We start from the raw sequence: 19,982 nt of genomic DNA on the forward strand, positions 1-19,982 counted from the left end.
TTTGCTAAGATCATTGCAGAGCTTATTGACATGATTATCCCAGGAGAGGTTTTCTTGGAACCATACCCCCAAAAACTTTTGCGTTGTTACTTGTTCTAGCCTCTTTGCTTGAAATAGAACAGTTATGTTAACAGGCAATGGCTTGTTTATCGGTCTAAATATTATATATTTGGTTTTATCGACATTCAATTGTAGTTTGTTGATGTACAGCCATTCAGATAATAAATTTAAATAATCATTTATTTAAACTGGCCGATGCCGAAGCCAAGAAGGCAACTCAAAGGTTCAGAGCCACTGCTTACATTTCCACTTTCAAGAGCGGACACGCCAACTGCATGGTTTCTCTCAAGTCTCATATGAAAAGCGACAGAAAAGCACCATCCGAAAAATCCCCACAGACGATTCCAGAGACTGTACCTTATATAGCGTAGCACTTAGACTACCGCCGAAAATTCAGCGCAGCTGCGCCAGCCTTCTGCAAAGACATACTTGAGCTGGGGGTGGCGTTCACGCGCGGGTACGTGCGCTTGTGCGACGCACCGAGTTTCCAGACTGTGGAAACTCGGTGCGTCTGAGTTTCCAGACTGAGTTTCCACAGTCTGAGTTTCCAGACTGTGGCGCTGCGACTGACCTCAGTACGTGGGAGAGCGACAAAAGTTGGCTGATGATCGTGCGCACCTCGACAGCCAACCGTCGACGTAGGACGTTACATACGGCCGTTGGCCGGCATAAATATAGATTTCAGGCCATTCAGCCTTTAAGCGATCCTATTTACAGCGAAGCTACATATGGATAAGATCCCTGGATTCTGTTGCGTCCGTCGACAGAAAACTATCATCATCAATGGATCATACCCCCGTAATGCGGAGGCCACAAGCACTCAGCAAAGTGCAGCGAACAGTGTGCACGTTCTCTGGAATCACGCATGCACACAACATACAGAACAGCATATATTTGAATAAATAACAAGCTCAAAACAAGCATCCGAACCATATAATTGATGGTAAGGCGCTCGTGATAGCAATGCCAAGCACGTAACGCTCCCCGCATACGTTTCCCAGTAAAGATTGCTGTTGCGCAAGCTGCCGCGGCGACGGCAGCTTGTGACGTGGGGTGCGCCGTCCCTAGCCTTCCGTATATAGAAGAACCAGCCTAGCAAACTGATTTCAATATTGTTGCAGCACCGCTATGGGCGGCGGCGTGCTGTCAAAATTACAATTACTCCAACTCCTACTATTACTGTAAAATAGCATTACTATCATTACTCTAAAGCCACAATACATTGCATGCCACCCTCAGCAGTTGTAGTGGTGGTTTTCAACAGCTTCGCTGGACATCCACTTTCGCAGGACAGGGATGGCGAGTCTCTTTATTTTTTTTTATTGCGATACCAGTTATATGTACACTCCAGGCGCATTTCTGCCGTCGGCGTCACTGTGAGGTTCCGCATAAAGTCAAAGGGCGATAAAGTCGTCGCCGCGCGCAGTATGATGTTTGTTTTTGAACACATATACACAGTTAACAGGAAAGGGAAAGCGAGGAGCAGGTTGGCAACTGCCACCGGAAGGGGCACAACGCCTGCCTACTCTTCTGAAGGGAGGTGACAGCAACACAGAAATGGAAGATGGGAAGGAGGGGAGGAAAAAGGTAAGAGGAAAGGACGAGCAACAGGACAAATCTAAAGACTAAAGTAGAACTCTGCAGCCAGAATTAAAGTGACGCCGCGTCGAACAGCCTCCATAATTATCAACCGCATGCATGGCTAGTTCGCTTTGTGGCTAATTATGTTCTCCACGACGAGACGCCAAGTACAGCTGCACGTAATCACCATCGAGTGAAAGCATACAACCCTGTGATCGCGGCTCAATTTTACACACGCGACGAAGGAAGGCAGGGAGGAAACGCGCCCTCTTCTGTCGAGCGCCAGGCTCCGGGGGGAGGATAGGGAGGGGGGGGGGGGGCGTTTTATTCCGCGCGGCCGCCCGCGCCGCTAGGCTTGAAAGCTACCTGCGAAAGGTACAGAGACCGCCCTGCGCTGTGTTTTCGCGGTTTAGGTCGCGTTGATGCGATACGCAGCAGGAGGGTAAATTCGCTCGCTGCTGCTGCTGCCGCGCTTCTTCACTCCAACGTAGCATAGCAAACCAGGTGCAACCTGGTTAACCTCCCTGCCTTTCCTTTTTTTTCTCCCTCTCTCTTTCAAGTGGTAGGTGGAACTCTGGCCTGGCTCTTTCAGTGTGTCATCCGTAGCCCTTTAATCACTGCTTATCTTAACTGCTTTTCAAAGTTACCATCCATCATCTACCCTCGTTTTTTCTCGCGATGACATCGGCGGTGACACGGAAAGCTCGCTCGATGTGCGCACTCGAGGGAAAGACTGTGCTGCAACTTGCAACGCAAGAAAACAATGCGCGCAAGATGGTGGTTGCTGAGTGCCGCGATTGTCGCATCTGGATCCTCTATGAAGCACAGCGCCTCATTATTGCTGCGACTTGGTGAGAAGGCGCTACCGATAGCGCCATTGAAAAGTCGGAGACGTTGTCCGTAGGTGATTTTCTGGCTAAGACATCGAAAGTATAGGCCTTCGCTATCGAGCTGCGCTGGATCAATTCGTCGACCAAAGACCCCGTGGAGCATTAAGCTTAGGGAACAAGTACTGCGCGCCGCCCGGGTTTGGCTGCCTGAACGTGCGCATCCGAGAAGCTGCTGCGTGCTACCATCGCGGGCAGGACATGTAATGAGGAGGGAAGATAACCGATGGTCATTAAGGGTTACGGACTGGACTCCAAGGGAAGGGAAGCGTAGCAGGGGGCGGCAGAAAGTTAGGTGGGCGGATGACATTAGGAAGTTTGCAGGGACAACATGGCCACAATTAGTACATGACCGGGGTAGTTGGAGAAGTATGGGAGAGGCCTTTGCCCTGCAGTGGGTGTAACCAGGCTCATTATTATTATTATTATTATTATTATTATTATTATTATTATTATTATTATTATTATTATTATTATTATTATTATTATTATTATTATTATTATTATTATTACCATCGCGGACGTTCTGTTGCACGTCCCACCAAATTCGAGCGTTCAAAACTGCGCCGTCTGTCACAGATCGTTTCGTCAATAAAGTAGCTATTGTCATATGCAATTCTTTACCGAGGGAAAGGGAAAAAAAGGTAGTTGAATTACAGTGCACGTTACCGAGGTAAAAGAAATCGAACAATTGCAAAACTACGAACAAATCTAATTGATTACGAGCAGTTAATTGCGCGTCATTCGTTACGTACAAGCTTGATGGCGATCTATCAAAATTAGAAGCGTCGTTCCACAGCAAACAAGAAATTAGCATTTGCCGTGGATCCCGTGTCCAGTTAACCTCCGGGGCCGACTGTAGCTCAGTTTCGACAGCGGAGGCAGGCGTTGCGGCCCTCCATGTGACAACTGTCAGTCGGGTCTCGTCTTTCTCTTCTCCGTGATCGCTCCACGTGTACAAACCTAATAGCAAAAATGAATATCCTCGTCGTCGAAAACGTTTACGTAACAGACTGCGAGACGGCGCCCGTCGTGGCGCGAGCCAAATTTAGACACCTGCGCAAGCCAAGCCAATCCCGTATAAGCGCATACGCGATATACACGTGCCTTACGATCGGCGCCCGTCGACGTGGGGTTGCTGGCTTGAATGTTCGTCGCCCCGAGGCAGGTTCCCGCGTAGTTGCCTTATACATTCCGCCGTCTGTCAATGAGCCGGATTTAGCTCTCGGCTCGGACTATAACCAGTGCGTCGGTGAATGTCGTCTGTTCCTGAAGCCACAGCGCGCGCGTCGCTTGTTTCTCCAACTTGGTCGGCAGGGCATTTCCCTTTGCACTTTCGCTAGATGCAAACGTGTTATGCTGAAAGTGAAACTATTTCGAGCTACGCTCCGCGTCGTTGAGCGCGCCAGTTTCGTAACAGTGTCCGCCGCCGTGCAGACGGATGGAGTTCGGTGAAGCCCATGACGTGCGACCATATCGCCGACAGCTGCCCTGCGCTAACGTTCAGTGATGTCCTGTAGATGATGCGTAGGATTGCTTATAGCTTTGATCTAAATTGTACGGTCGGTTGAGGAGAAGCAAGACGGTGCTATAGCTACAGGTGGATCTAGCCTTGCAAACAAAGGCAAGCCGACAACTGCTCTTGCCCATGTCCAAACATGTGTAGGGCTAAACGTGCCACAGAGTTAAATGTGGCGTAAGCGTGTCGCTTATCACTGACGCCGTTAAGCGGGCTGAACAAGGCGGTAAGACGGTGCTAAGTACACTCTTATTAACAAGAGATTGCAGGCTATTAGCAAGTACCGCTAAACGCCACCACTTGAAGGACAAATTAGTCCAAGCTTCAGTAGGCGAAACACTTTCCTTCTGAATGTATGTACAGTATCCGATCGGGAAGGCTAAGACCTCCACGGTAGCGAACGGCGCCTCTGCTCCTCAGGAGAGCCTTCCGCTTTTTTGCGAATTTTGGTTCGTCGTAAGGTTGGTCGTGCGTTCATTATGATACATTCATGGTAACGTGCAACCTTACTCGTTAGGTCCTCTCCATTTCTCTCGCTGCATTTATCATCGTATACTCTTTCGACACAAGCTGCCTATGCAACACGTATACTATCTGAAGTCAAGCCAACCAAAGCCAGTGATAATGGTGAGCCGTGTGTGTGTTGTACCGTAGGCTAGGCCTTAATTCTTTCGATATCAAAAAGCAATCTCAGGAGGACCATCGAGATAACGCCCGAAATTTCCTATCCGGGTGAGACGAAGGGTATACCGATAGCGTACAACACCATTCACTTCCCGTGAAGGAGGCAAACCGGCTGAAAGTGGCTACCCGTTCGGCCTAAAGCGGGCAGGCGGGGTGCCGCCATGTCAAATGACGACGCAGTTTGCGCGTTCCATTACGATATCATAAATCTGTGGGAGACCTGGACAAGAACCGCGTCCCTCTCGTTTGAAAAGGAGACGGTGGCCCATTTCCCGTGCTGACCATCGCGCCGGCACCATACGCCAATTAAACATCCATCTGCCGCAATAGCCATAGCCCTCGTCTCAACTGGGCACGAAAGGAAAGTATCAGGCGCAGCTGGCTTCGCTCCTCATACTTGGATTGTAGCAAAATCGTTACCTCTGCTGGTGGAAGAGGTTCTATAGGCCAGCAAATATCCTAAACGCTAAATATGAGCCTCAAGACGGCTCAAGCAGCCTAGGTGACTATTTGTCCCCACCACGTTTCAAAGGAGATGCCAATAAGTCATCATCATTATCATCGTCGTCGTCATCATCATCAGCATGAGTGGCAACGCAACAAGCTAACACTGCATGGAAGCCTGTTCTTGCCCACGGGATTGGGCATCGTGGACATGACTAAGCAAATCTCCCTGCACTCACTGCACTCGACAATAAGCGAACATGCCGACTAGTAAAACCTAGCAGAGGGCCGCCGGAGGTAAGCTTCCGAATGATTGCCGCTGTGTCCCCCTTTCGGGGGAGGTCCTTGAAGGAGATGTAGTATAAGTACGCACCGGTGAGCTGCCGTGTCTCGAACAGATATTCTCGGTCCCGCGGTGAAGTACACCGCTTGTGTGCTGTGCGCACAAAGAGAGATTGTGGTCTACCTGTGAGAATCTGGTCTTAGCGAGACTTCGTACATTAATTGCGTGCATGTCTTCGTGGTAGTCGCGTCCTTTCACGTTGTGTCAAGCGTAGCGTGTAAAGCCCGAAGTAAGGTGAACCTCCTCAGTTCCCATTCAAGGCATCCCTCTCCCACCCTCCTTGCGTGCGCGGATACACGCGCGTGTTAGTACTGTGTTTGCATGCGCGCGTGCGCTAGCTTGTGTATACGCGTGCGTGTTTGTGCGCGTGAGTTTTTACTCGAGCGCTCTAGAGGCGGGATAGACAATGCCGTTAACCAGACGCCCGTAACAACAACAACAAAGCAAAATAAACGAATCCTTCGCCTAGACAAGCTGAGGAAGAATCAGTCTCTTCCTCCCTACAGGTTGCCAGCAAACGTCCCCCGCACTACTCCCATGGTCGAAGATGAGAAGTGCGTGCGATGCACAAGCCGCCCTAACTTTTTTTTTTCTACTTGTAAAGCCGGATACGACGTCCACTATCAACGCGCTTGCTTCTTTCTTCTGTCTCATCATAAAACGTCTCCCGCAGGACTGTGGGAGCCATTCGACAAGCGAGTGTTTGCGTGACACCACCGCGTAGCTGTACGACGGCGTACATACATGCGCTCACGTGTGTACGTCAGATTCCGTGCAGCCGGTCGCCGGCCGGTGAGGCGACTGCGGACTAATGGACCGGAGCCAGAGAACGCGACGTGCAGGTCCGGAAAGCGGTACGCGCGCCGGCGACGACTTACCCCTTTCCGTACACTGTTTACTCTCGCAAAAATACATATTGATAAGAGTCTATAGATACTTTACGAAGTGAATTTCATTCTTCTAATTTATTACGTTGCTTATGAAGAGCCTGCGAACTTATAAACATTGAATTAATTGAATTATGGGGTTTTACGTGCCAGAACCACGATCTGATTTTGTTCATCGCTAACTAAGAGCATTCCGTACTTAAGTTTTTTCGTAGGCTCCTTGATTGTACACTAATTCTGTAGAATGTCTACAAGAAAGCCTGCGACGTTAAGGCCTTTCGTTGAGTGTATACTTTCTGTCGACTCTCCGCCGTGGTGGCTCGACGGCTACGGCGTCTTGCTACTGAGCACGAAGTCGCGGGGTCGATACCCGATGGGCCTCATTACCGGGTTCGACACTCGAAGTACTCCTCTGCCAACCCTGTAGGTACGCCGACCGGGTTCAAGTTACGTGAAACACCCTGTATATGTACGTCACCTCTTTTTTTCCCCATTTATTTCGACTGCTTCCAACTGTATAACAACCAACTATTGAGTCCAAAATCAAGAAAGGGGCTGACAGATGGAATAGCACCCTGTGGCATAAAGTTTGTACACAGCGATAAGGTGCCTCAGAAAAGCCAGCCTTTCTGAGGCACCTTATCCCTGTTTACAAACTTCATACCACAGTGAACTAACTATTGAGGGTATTCTAGCAGGTCTCCTCGACACTTCCTTTAACTTCGGGACCTTCCTTCTGCCGTTGACTTTTCATACAATAGTGCTGCACCATAACCGCCATAAAAATTGAACTTGCACCGGTAAAGAGATGTGCCGCAACACTCGCCCCCTCCCCCCCCCCTAAAAAAAAACAAAGCAGAGCGGTCTTGAAGTTTGTAGACGACCCATAGAGTCTGCAAATACATTTCAGGAAGGCAGATGTATGCGCAGTCATTATCTGACGCCGGTCTTGCCGCCGCTTAGACACGCTTAACGATTGGCGCATGCCGGCAACAGAATTCAAAGCTGCGCCACTACGATGCCGTTAGCCGAACAGCCGAGTTCGCCTTCGTTCATTCTGAGCAAATGGACGGTCGCAGTGAATGGGGGAAGTGGCGTGAGCGGGCATGTGAGTTGGCTAACGCGCTTTGCCTAAAGTAAGGGCAAGTCGGTGCAGCACGTGATCAGTGGGATGTACCACTGCACCGCGGCGCCGTGTGGCAATGCAGCGCACACACGCATGCGGCTTTGACGCGAAACCCGACACGAAGCGCACGAACGCGGGATTTCCGAAGAGCATCTCGATATGTAGTTTAAGTCTTTTTGCTAATGGCCAAAGATTTTCAAAAATCGGCAATAAACGAAGGTCGCTTTGATGTACAGAAAAGAAATTTAAAAATAATAGAACGAACAGCTCGAACGAAAGGACTAAGCATATCGCCCACGTTGACTACTCGTAGACATGGGGGTCCGATAACATAAAACTATTGCAATCCGTTTTTATTCCAATTTCCTGACGTCAAATTTACGCCACTGCCAACGCAACCACCGGGCGGTGACCCGCAGCGGTGTCTGAATGGCCCAATCAAACGCTCTCCTCGTTTGTAGGATGTCACTTTTGTTTGCTTTAAAAACGAATAACATTGCCTAGATTAAGCGGTTTTCTTTTTCTTATCTGATTGGCTGACAAGAGGTGAGGAGCCCACTTAAGTGGAGAGGGTTTCGATGGGGCCGAGCCGGCGCAGTGGAAATGGGGAACCAGCGCTGGCCAGGAGGCGCTACGACATTTTTCATGCGTTACTAAAATATGCTGAAACCGTCCGATAGGGAGGCTACGAAGATGGCACGACATATTTAGCGATAAGAAACGTGCGCCTGTATCAATGTTTGTCTAGCCCGATGCGGCCAGCCAAGTTCTGTCCATGGCCATGCGCGCTGCGTAGAGCGCATGCGCTGCTACGTCCTAGCACATCGGTTCCCTGCCGTTTGAGGAGCCGTGAAAAGTGTGACTCAAGACAATCGGTGAATTTGCTGACACGAAATCACTGCGTGTGCTACTGGAAACTGTGTCTACCGCTCGCTAGGCTGTGTGTTACGGCGCTGCTGTCGGCACGCGAAGCTTCAGCGCTGGTTGCCCATAGATAACCGGATGAGGAGGGTGAGCCGGCGTCTGCCATCGTTCCGCCATGCATCGCTTGCTTTGCTTGCGGTGGCTGAACGAAAATCGCGGCGGCGTGCAACGGAAGGGTAAGAATGCCGCTAAAACGGATCCTCAGCAAAGAAGAGTTGGCAGAACGATGTCGGAACGCTATACTCCCGCGGAAAAAGTTTTATTATGCGCAAATAAATCCACGCACTCCAGCAGGTGCGAGTAGCCAGTGCCTGAGCGATCGGCGGTCAGCCGTCTTCTATTCCTTTCGAAACGGGGCACTCGCTGGCTATTCAGAAAAATATTCATTTTCGCTCGGCGTAATAATGCTTCTTTACGACAGTTTGACGCGGACAGTTTTCACGGTTTGGTGACGTCTCGTGACAGACAGGCGAAGTGGATGGATGGATGGATGGAAAACTTTATTTGGTCCTGCAAGTGGTGATAATTAACCACTAAGCGGGCCGCTCCCACGTCGGGACCGGAAGGCCAAGCCTCACGGCCACGTCGTGAGACTGCTGGACAGCCCAGAATTGTTCATCCAGGTCCGCGCTGCGAAGGGGGAAGCTGCGAAGGTGGGCTGCCCTTCGCAGCCTCCAGGTGGGAGGCTGCGAAGGGCAGCCTCCCACCTGGACGCATCCTTGATCGCCGAGTCTTCAATTCTTTCGCAAGACCAGAGCATGTGTTCAAGCGTGGCTAAAGCACCACAATCTTGGCAATAAGGCTCTGCATACGTCTCTGGACAAAACATGTTCAGTCTCCGTGGGCAAGGATAAGTACCAGTCTGCAGTAAGTGTAATGTAAATGCCTGAGCCCTGTTTAGTTTAGGATGCGGCAAACCGTAAACCCTGCGATCAAGAAGCTAATACTTCGTAATTTCATTGTAAGTGGGCGCAGCCCGAAAACGTTTGACCGATGACCGATGAGGTGGCTAATGGCAAAAAAGCGTCGAATCAGAAAGACTCATTTTTCATTCGTTCGGCCTAACCATGCATAATCAGTCCGCACATATCATATCTGATAGGCGTTTTCGCGGTTCTCGTGACATCGCATAACATACAGGCGAAGTGGGGGTGGTCCGAAAATTTTTTGACCAATCGTGAAGGTCTGATAGGAGAAATGGAATAGAAAGGTTTGGAACAGCTCCACGTTATAGCGCCCCCAGTTTGTTTAATCGACGCAACCACCGACGCAACCATCAGGCGATAACCCGAACCGTTGTTTGAAAAGGACAATCCAACGCGTGACCTCCTTCATAGGAGGTCCCTTTTTGTTTTCAAAGCGAATAGCATTGATTACATTGAGCAGATTTTCTAATCGAATTGGCTGACTAGAGGCGAGGAGCACGCTCAAATGGAGAGGGCTTCAACGGAGCCGAGCCAGTACAGTGAAAGCAAATAACCGGATGAAGAGGGCGGTGCCGGCGTCTGCGATTGATCCGGATCCCCTTAACTTAGCTTGCAGTGGCTGGTCGAAAATCTCGGCGGCGTGCAACGGCCGGAACGAAAAAAAACGCCACCAGAACGGATCCTCAGTAAAGAAAGAGTTGGCAAAGTGATGTCGTGGGTGACAAAAGGGCTCGATAACGTTATACTGCCACGCATAATTGTTTATTATACTCAAATAAATCCATGCTCCCCGGCCGCTTCTAGCAGCTAGCGCCAGAGCAATCGGCGGGAAGCCATGTTCCTTTCGGAGGAGGGCAGTCGCCGCCTAATAACGCGACAGTGTTAGGGGTTGTTAGATATGGCGCCGTTTCCTGAGGCTACTTCGAGTTCCCCAGACCACATCGGATGGCAGCACACCTAATTGAGGAATGCAGAAGCAGGAAAGTGCATTCCAGAGAAGCGGCCGAGCAAACAAGTTTAAGGCAACAAGTTCACGTGCCAACAAGTTCGTGCGTCGCCGGGATTAGAAGGGGGCCTCGTACAATGGAGCTCAATCGTCCCCCTTCGGCTTTGAAGAAGGCATCTGCTACCGCTGCGGAGCCGAGCCACCGGGTGCAGGTGGGCCCTTGTGCAATGAAGCATGAGCGCCCCCCCTCCTTCTCCAGCCTAGAAGAAGTGGATTGCCAGTCTGCGAGGCAAGACCGCAGAGAGCCGCCAGGTGCGACAGCGCGACACGGGCGCCTACCATTGGCTGAAAGTGGCGTCATCGGAGCGGACTCTCCCATTGGTGAAACATGACGTGACTTACAGTGCTCGAAGGGTTTATAAGAAGCCTTCCAGAGAGACCTGAGATTCTGGGACATGCCCTGATTCCCTGATTCACCTCTCTCGAACTTCTTGCCACGGGCCGCAGCGTCCGAGTTGCTGCCGGCCCGTAATGACTGTACGACTGTTACATGACGTCTCACCTACCTGTACATAATGTAGAATAAGTCCCTCCCAAGTTTGGGGTTTTCATCCCGAAGTCCCGTCCTCCAACCCCTACATCTGGTGGCAGCGGTGGGATCGCCTCCGAATACATCAGCTGGTGGCAGCGCTACGGATAAACCTTCGTCGAGAGAGACCCTAAGGAACCGGGAAGAGCGAAGAAGAGTGAGCCTTCGTCGAAAGAGGTCCGAAGAAACTGGGAGTAGCGAAGAAGGAGCGAGCCTTCGACCCAGGGAGTCCGGAGGAACCGGGGACAGCGGACGAATGAACCGGATGGCAGGGTGCTGCAACCGTAAGTGAGCGCGTGGTTTTTTTCCTTATGATTCGCCAGACTCAAAGGTTGTGTGTTCAATTTTGATAGTTCTGGGAATCGGGAATTTGTTGCATTGTGTGTTTGCACAAATTAATTAAGGAAAACAGTTTTAACCACCTGTCGGGGCAGCTGCCATGGATCTTAGAAGGTTGACGAGGTTAGACTTGTTGTTGGTGTGCGACGATTTGGGAGTTGAGGCGGACGAACGGATGAAAACGCCAGCTATCATAAAGGCGATTGAAGATAGTGGCAACGATGACAAAAGCATTGAGCTTGCTTGGGAAGTGATACAGGAGCCACGGGAGCGTGTGCGTCGTGTACGTTTGCGAGAGCGTCGTGAGCTTAGGAGTGAGCGTCAGCGTGAAGAACGCGAGAATGAACGGAAGCAGGAGCTTCAAGAACTTACTCTTAGGTGTGAGCGTCACGGACGTGAGAATGAACGCGAACGTGAGCGAGAGGAAAAGTATGAGAGAGAGAAGGCAGCACTGATCAAAGAGATACAGTATTGTGATCAGTTATTGGCACAGAGACAACGGCTGTCTGAGAATTCTGTAGGTAGTACAGAGCGAAAGAATGAGGAAGTGTCTAGATTTTCGCCAGAAGCCGACGAAAAGAGTAGTGCCTGTGAGATTGGCTGCCGATTCATAAGTGAAGGGAAAAGGCTAGCTGCTAACGATGCCTTAGTGGCAACAGAGGCCGTTAAAGGCCGTAGTGAGAGCGACGAGGTGCTGTGCCAACAGATGACTGTAGAGACAGCTAGGCCAGCTGCGAACAAATTGGCACAGTTACCGCGTGTGTGCGTCGCTGGTGATGTTAGCGAAGTTGCTAGCGAAGAAAAGGGTACTTCTGACCCGACAGAAGCGAGCACCCATGTAGAGCCAGATGTGCGTGCAGAAGTGAAGTGCGAGCTGAGCGGTGCAGTTGAGAGTAGTTCTCGGGATGGCGAGCTCCGTAGTCCACGAGAGAACAACTGCATTGTTCAGGGATCGGTGCGGCTCTCCGCCAGTCTAGATAGCCTAGATAGGGATGGTTCAGCTAATAATCATTCGGACTGTGCGCGTGAGACAGCGATCGATACCGACGGGCTGTGTGCCGATGCACAGCGTGAGCTGGGCAATGTAGCAGAGGGCAGTTCGCAAGAGTGCGAGTTGTCTAACTCGAGTAAAGCCTGCTGCATTGTGCCAGAGTCGGTTGAGCTGTCCGCCAGTCGAGGCAGAGAGAATGTTGATTTAAATGAAAATCAAGCAGACTGTGCGGGTAAGAGACCGATCCGGGACGACGAAATGTGTACCGGCCAGCACGAGGCACGAGAAGGCGACATGAAGGCGAGTGCAAAGAGAAAGCGCCGTAAAAAGAAGCGCGGTAAAGACCGAAAGTCGGTAATTAATGTAGCGCCGCCAAAGATGGCGAGAAACCCAAATGGGCAGGGCGCGAGGAAAAAGATGCGGTCGTCTCGGACGATGTTGACGCATCGAAAACGTTCAAGCCACTGGTCAAAGGGGGACCGCGAAGAATGTTCTGCGCGGACGCGGACAAAGGGCACGGGGCAGTTAATCTCCTCGTCGTTCCGTAGTTCTTTTCATAGCTCAGCGTGCAGTTCGAAGAAACGCAAGGTGGCAGGACGAGACCAGGTGGGGAGTAGCGACGCGGTCAATCGAGTTTGTGTTGAAAGCGGGGCGCGAGGACGCAAATTGGCAGGAGACCGTAACGTCTTGGGGGAGCTGATAGTTAGTCAGCCCTTTTGTTGTCTCTCGGCAGCCAGAGTAGCTTTCAAGCCGCGGCCACCGCGAGGACGGCTCAGAGTATGAGTCAGACATAAGCGTTTGGAAAGGGAGGCGAAGAGCCCTTCCGTAGAAATGGAGTATCTTGTTTTTTTTATTTTGAGCATCGGAAAGTTTTTCGCGATTTGAGACTAGGATTTCTTTCAATGTGTAAGGTTTGAGCTTTGTCTGTGTTTTCGTTTGAGAAGCTCCGTGATTTGAAAGATGAGGTTTATGTAAACATGTAGTCTCGCGAGATGCTCATTAATAAGTAGATAGGTTTTTTTTGTGTGTGTATGTGTGAGTAACCTGAAGGGTCAAGGTTATTGTTGAGAGGCCTATCGTAACGCGCGTGTGTGTTATTTAACCTTCTTTAAGTATTTTTGAATTTTCTAAGGTTAAGCGCGTAGATTTTCAGTGAGTGCATGATTTGCACGGAGAAGCGTTCTTAGTTCCATTAGCGCGTGTCCTGTGTGGACGGAAGGAAGCAGACTTTATGACTGGGTTGCTAGTGTGTGTGGAGGGCAGCCGTATTCTGACTTCTCTGATAAGTACGCGTGGAACGAGTTATTAAAAGACGCATTATTTTAAGGGTTCTGCGGAGTGTGTAAGTCCCGCAAGTTTAATTGTTCGTTTATGTCACGTGTCCTGTAGGACTTTCAGGGAAGAAACGTGAGTAAGCGTAAATGAAAAGTTTGCCTACAACGCAAGTACGCGTTTTGTTTAGTGACCACAAGGCTAGTGCGCTTGTGATTACGTACTTGTGAGGTTGACCAGATTGTTCAGTGGCACCAATACGTGCGATAAGTACGCCACTGCGATAGATTGGAAACATGCTGTTCGTGTAGTTAGGCCACTTGAGTTATGTACGGCTGTTTTCATTTGTTGTTTGCATCGTCAACGACCCTTTTGTTTTGCAACAACAATAGTAGTCTGGTCTTGTCGGCAATCGAGGAGAAATGGATAGCTGTTTGGAAGGGTGGTTGGAACTGCTTTGTCAAAATTGGGGAAATAAAAGATCAGGGTTCATTTTGACTCAGTAATAGCCTGGCGAGTCAGGGGTGAAGAGCCTGCGCTTACACGTGGGGCAGCGCTGTGTTGTTTGGTTTGTTTGACGTATGTTCTCCAGGGCCCAGGATCCCGAGGGTTGTCAAACGAGGCTCGACCCCAGTACCCTGCAGCTTCTTTCAGCGTTCCTCATGGCCAGCGAATTGAGTTCACCGGCCATTCAGAACTACCGGGGCGAGGACGAGCTGTTAGATATGGCGCCGTTTCCTGAGGCTACTTCGAGTTCCCCAGACCACATCGGATGGCAGCACAGCTAATTGAGGAATGCAGAAGCAGGAAAGTGCATTCCAGAGAAGCGGCCGAGCAAACAAGTTTAAGGCAACAAGTTCACGTGCCAACAAGTTCGTGCGTCGCCGGGATTAGAAGGGGGCCTCGTACAATGGAGCTCAATCGTCCCCCTTCGGCTTTGAAGAAGGCATCTGCTACCGCTGCGGAGCCGAGCCACCGGGTGCAGGTGGGCCCTTGTGCAATGAAGCATGAGCGCCCCCCCTCCTTCTCCAGCCTAGAAGAAGTGGATTGCCAGTCTGCGAGGCAAGACCGCAGAGAGCCGCCAGGTGCGACAGCGCGACACGGGCGCCTACCATTGGCTGAAAGTGGCGTCATCGGAGCGGACTCTCCCATTGGTGAAACATGACGTGACTTACAGTGCTCGAAGGGTTTATAAGAAGCCTTCCAGAGAGACCTGAGATTCTGGGACATGCCCTGATTCCCTGATTCACCTCTCTCGAACTTCTTGCCGCGGGCCGCAGCGTCCGAGTTGCTGCCGGCCCGTAATGACTGTACGACTGTTACATGACGTCTCACCTACCTGTACATAATGTAGAATAAATCCCTCCCAAGTTTGGGGTTTTCATCCCGAAGTCCCGTCCTCCAACCCCTACAGGGTCCTGTGTCGCAGAAAATCCCGCGTCGGCGTCGCTGTCCCGCGTCGGACGTCGCTCTGGCAATAATATTTTCGAACCATCCATACCAAGGCCACCCATATGGCGCATGGAAGTTGCTGAACTACTTGAGATTATCAAGCTGAAATACGTAGAAAAGTCGTAAAGTACGACTTACACACAACCTACAGACATGATAGCGTCGGAGTGTAATTTGTCTATACGTAAACACATAATGCTGTTGCGCGAAAACTAAAAAAAGAAAAACGGCCCCGTCGAAACCCTTGGAAGTGGATACAAGATACCCAAGTCCCAGATACACCAAACGCGTCTGAAGTCAGCAAAGAAGGTTTCTGTATTGAATAAACCACTCGTGCCATACATGCATCGTCACAATACGCGCATATTTGGCGCTAGCATGCAGCGCCGTGAATATTGTGACCGGAACGAGAGGCGTCGCCAATTCGCTTCCGTTCTGCCGTGAAAGAAACCTACACAGACTGCTCAATATCAACTTGTGTCACCCGGCATGCTCTGTGCAGAGGGTTACTTGACGTAACAAGCTGAAGTGACAACACGGGTATACGCTGCGCGTCTACTACTTACTTGGTGCAGGTGGGCCACTTGACGTTCGAGCTGAAGCCTTTCTTTCGCTGACTGCTTGATCATATGCTGGAGTTCCCCCACGTTCTGGTACAGCAGGCAGTTCTGCAGCAACAACAGTCGAAAAAAAGAAATAGACAACAGAGTTTTAGGATCGAGGCATGTGGGTGCAAAAAGACCTCGACCGAGAAGAAATTTCGGGCTAGTTAGCAGAAACCGATTAATCTATTCGATGTGGCATTGGGAAATGAACGCAGGAAACCTGCGGTCGTCGCACTTTCACATTACATTGCAGCGCCATGTGCACGGAAAGAACAAAAGCGTGGGTGTGTACGCGAGTTTTCTTCCACAGTGTTAGCGGAGTAGTCAGCGTTAGAGAACGGTACAGGAAATTTGGTTAATTGCAACTATTGTATTATTCCGCAGTCACATGTGCCGAAGGTGAACGAAAGCGCAGACAACCCAGAATCGAACTTAGCAACGCCGTTAAGAGGGCCAATGTAAGTGTAAGTTGTAAGTCGAATCGGTTCGCCAAACAGTGGAATTGCATCGGCTCCACACTGAATCCTGCCGTCCGTACCAACGGACTTGCATGCCATCATCCGCGGTAGTTCAGCGAGTATATGGCTTAGCGGTAGCTAAGAGAGTATATGGCTTAGCGTTGCTGGGCAAGAGGTCGCAGGTTGGATGCCGGCCCCGGCAGCCTCATTTTGACGACGTCGGAACGTAAAAAAAAACCACGTGTGCCGTGTATTAATTTGGCGCACATTAATTAGAACCCCACGCCATCACTCCCCTACGGCGTAATTCGCAACCCACTGTTCTCGGGATATCACACCCGACACCTTAATTTTGCAAATGAACTTAACATTAACTCTCTATTAGCTCTCCTCGGCACTGCTTGGGATCAGCATTGGCCGTAAGTCGTACCTGCATGTCACTGTGCTTTCATGCCACTTGGGTTGAGTGTTTTCACAAAAAGAGACACGGAATGTGTGTAGTTCGAGCGATTTTCCAGTATGCGCTCGCAGCTAGAATTGCTCATCGCAAATTGCGTGTCGCCTTGGCCCTTGTAGTCCAAAGAAACAGCCCCAACATTCGCCGCTTTGTTCCCGTTTTCATCATCGTACGATTCTCCGCCTCTCTCAATTTGCTTCTTTTTTTTTTGGTCACGTTAAGGCGACTTCATCTACATGTCAGTTTGCTTTAAGCCACGAGGATACGTGCCATCGTGTGGCAAATGATGTCAGGATGCTTCTTTCCCACGAATTTCTGCACAAATTTACACCTTGCAATGTCTACTGCCACTTTTCTGTGAACAGACGAAAAAAAAATAGGCGCGTTTTCTTCTTAACTTTTACGGTATTTACAGAGAGCTCCCTATTAATTTTGCGTAGTTTCCTTCAGTTTGTCACGCTCAGTTATCGTTGATGCTACGCTGAGTTTGATACCTCAAGATTCTCGTTTAGGCGCGGCAAACAACGAATGAGCGTATAGTTTCGTTTTCGATTACTGGTGCCAGCGAGTTTTCCGCTGCGAACCAGACAGCATGTGAATTCATATTGAATTACTACTACACTGACTAAGCTTTTGCTCTAATTAAATTTCACTGTTTCACGGAAGCAGCGCGAGCCTGTAATCGAATGTATATGGCCAGCGCAGTCGAAGACGGCAGAAGACCGGGTGGGACGATGAAATTAGGAAATTCGCGGGCGCTAGATGGTATCGGTTGGAAGAGGACAGGGGTAATTGGAGATCGCAGGGAGAGGCCTTCGTCCTGCAGCGGACATAGAATGGAGTGATGATGATGATGATGATGATGATGATGATGATTTTGCCGCCGCGGCCACACGGCCCTTGGACTGTCAGCGGAAGCCGGCGACAGTGCACTGAGAAACCCACTCGTCGTATTCTGTCATCGAAGCCACGCTGCGACAAATAATCGACGCCCTGCGCTGCTGCTACTGTCTGGTTTAAATACCGCCAGTGGCGCTGACAGCTGCAAAAATTATGCAAGCTATATATAGGCAGTCTCCTAGCGCTGCAGTGCAGTGACCTCAGCCCGAGAAAATGACAGTGCTGTGCTGTGAAGTGTGCACATACGCGTCGCACAGAAACAGCATGCTGTGTTGCCCTCATCATCATCATCGACTCCCCCATACCACCACCACCACCCTCCTTCTTATATTTTTTATTTATGAATACTGCGATCTTGTACACAAGATCATAGCAGGTGGGAAACATTGTGTGAGATACAGAATTACAGACACAAAGAAAACAAAATTGCACATAGAGATTCAACAAGAGAATACAGCGACAAGGTCAATTAACAGCAATCAATTCAAATGCTCTTGAAATGAATGTGATGATGTCTGTCTGACAACGTCATCCGTGAGGTTATTCCAATCAGTGATGGTCCTTGGAAAAAAGGAATATTTAAAACAATTAACTCTCGGATTTAATGGTGTTATAGAAAGAGAATGGCGATTTCTAGTTTGGTACCTTCACGTGGTTCTTCACGTACTATCCCTATTGTCCAGAAAATTCTTCCCTCAGCTTGAAGTTACAGTCCACAGGCTCTTCACTCAGGCCGACCTCACCAACTGCCCGTCATTAAAATTCTCTCTCTCTCTTGTACTCTCCATCACCACGAATAAAGGCGGAGTTTTCTCATTTTTGTCCATGTGGAGCTTCACTTAGGCATTCCAGGATTAAGCATATAAAGTACTTTAATAATCGAGTTAGAGTAAGAACGTTTCAGAAAAGTATATTGGGTGTCCCTGCTAACGTTAGTCAAGCTGTAAATTTTTTTAATTAAAAACAAAGCACGGCACAAGATAAAATTGTAGAGATACGGCGTTCGGTCGTCAGACCTCTGACGGCAAGCCATCTTAGGTCTTATAATCGCATCATGCACCGTGGTTTTCTTTTTCTGTTGCTTTATTTAACAGCTTGTCTAAAGTTAGCTGGGACAACCCATAGAGTGCTCCGTCTTCTACTACTTCTTTTACACCCCAAAGTGGAACGTTGGACGTCGGCATAGTGGAGCCCACGGAACGACAGGGCAACGGTCATACGAAGTTCGAAGGTTTAACGAACAAGGCTGAATTTTTTCATCGAATCCTTGCGCGTTTATGTTTTGACGTTGCCTCCGCATTACCAGCCTCGTAATCGGCGCAAGGCTTCAGGAGACGTAAAAATAAAAGAGAGAGAGAACGGCGAAGCTGCGCGCCGTAAATCGAAATTTTAATACCCCGTCGACGTCCCCCTAACACCTCCACCCCCCCCCCCCCCCGCCACTTTATACTCAGCGTCCCAGTTTCAGATGTCGTCGCTCGCGGACATTGTAGCGTGGTCCCTTCGCTTCTGACAGAAGAAGAACAGAAAAAGAACTCGAATGGGTACAGTCGGTTCTGCATATAGCAGGGCTGACATCTTCAGTTGCTGTTAAACTGTTTATCGATCTCTATTCGGGTGTCCTCTTTCACATTTCTCGAGCTGTCGCACATCACCACGTCCTGCGCGTGACGACGACAAGCTGCCCCCGTGCGTTTTGTAAAATTGTCAAATCGGCGCCGCCTACAGATCCAAGGCTGCGGCAAACTCATAAAGTCAGTAGCTAACATTGTAGAATCAACAAACCTAGGCAACCTATTCTCGACATGTGCATTGTACTTTATAATCACCGTACTCTCAACTGTCTGCGCTGAACGTGTGTTTAATAACGGTGTCTTAAGATTTACTACAGTATGGTTTGGAGGAGTGGGATATTATCTTATCTGTTTAATACATGTCAAGCTGGTAACGCATCCACAGTTCTATGCTTCAATTTTTCAATCAACACCGGCACCCAAATTAAACAATTTAATACCAATTGATCAAGACCTTGAGGCCAATCTACAGAACTACCTCAATCAAGTAATGTCGTAGTGTTACAAGTGTATAACACAACTATGAATGGCACCAAAATTGTAAAAAAAAAAATCACGTGTCTACACCCTCCTACTCGCTTCACGGATCGCACATTTTCTTCTTAATTTTCCTCCGTTGTCATTATTTGTTTTTTTTCTTCAAAAAAAAAAAAGAACTCGACATTTACATTAATCTTGATATGGCAGAAAAAACGAAGAAGACAAAAGGAAGGCAAAATACAGTACAGCGCTGTTCTTTTTCCTTCCTTGTGTCGTCATCGGTCGTGTTGCCCCACCGAGACATTCAACCAGCACCGACTTGCTCAAATGTCGATTCATTTACATTAATCCAGTTTTATCTTTGTTCGCTGGATCGCGTCTATTTGAAGCACCAGATTTCGACCCTTATATTTAAACGCCATCGACACCGTCCAAGTCTATTCGGTGGTTGTCTAACGCGAGGATGCGCTCACACAAAAAATTTGTCATGACATCCCATCGAGCAAATACCGGCTAAAGGTGTCTGTCTGGCTTTTTT

The 19,982-nt window shown here is 49.4% G+C and overlaps 1 protein-coding gene across 4 annotated transcripts in view; it reads right to left on the reverse strand.

Annotated features, from left to right (window-relative positions):
* Rbp (RIM-binding protein) overlaps positions 1-19,982 on the reverse strand; it is a 471,200-nt gene that overhangs the window by 235,024 nt on the left and 216,194 nt on the right. For all 4 annotated transcript variants that reach the window (XM_065430255.2, XM_065430253.2, XM_065430254.2 and 1 more), the window contains exon 4: positions 15,537-15,638. In XM_065430255.2, the coding sequence (XP_065286327.1) occupies positions 15,537-15,638 (102 nt within the window). The remainder of the gene's footprint in view (positions 1-15,536; positions 15,639-19,982) is intronic.

Source organism: Dermacentor albipictus, chromosome 2 (genome assembly GCF_038994185.2).
Source record: "Dermacentor albipictus isolate Rhodes 1998 colony chromosome 2, USDA_Dalb.pri_finalv2, whole genome shotgun sequence".
Classification (NCBI taxonomy): domain Eukaryota; kingdom Metazoa; phylum Arthropoda; class Arachnida; order Ixodida; family Ixodidae; genus Dermacentor; species Dermacentor albipictus.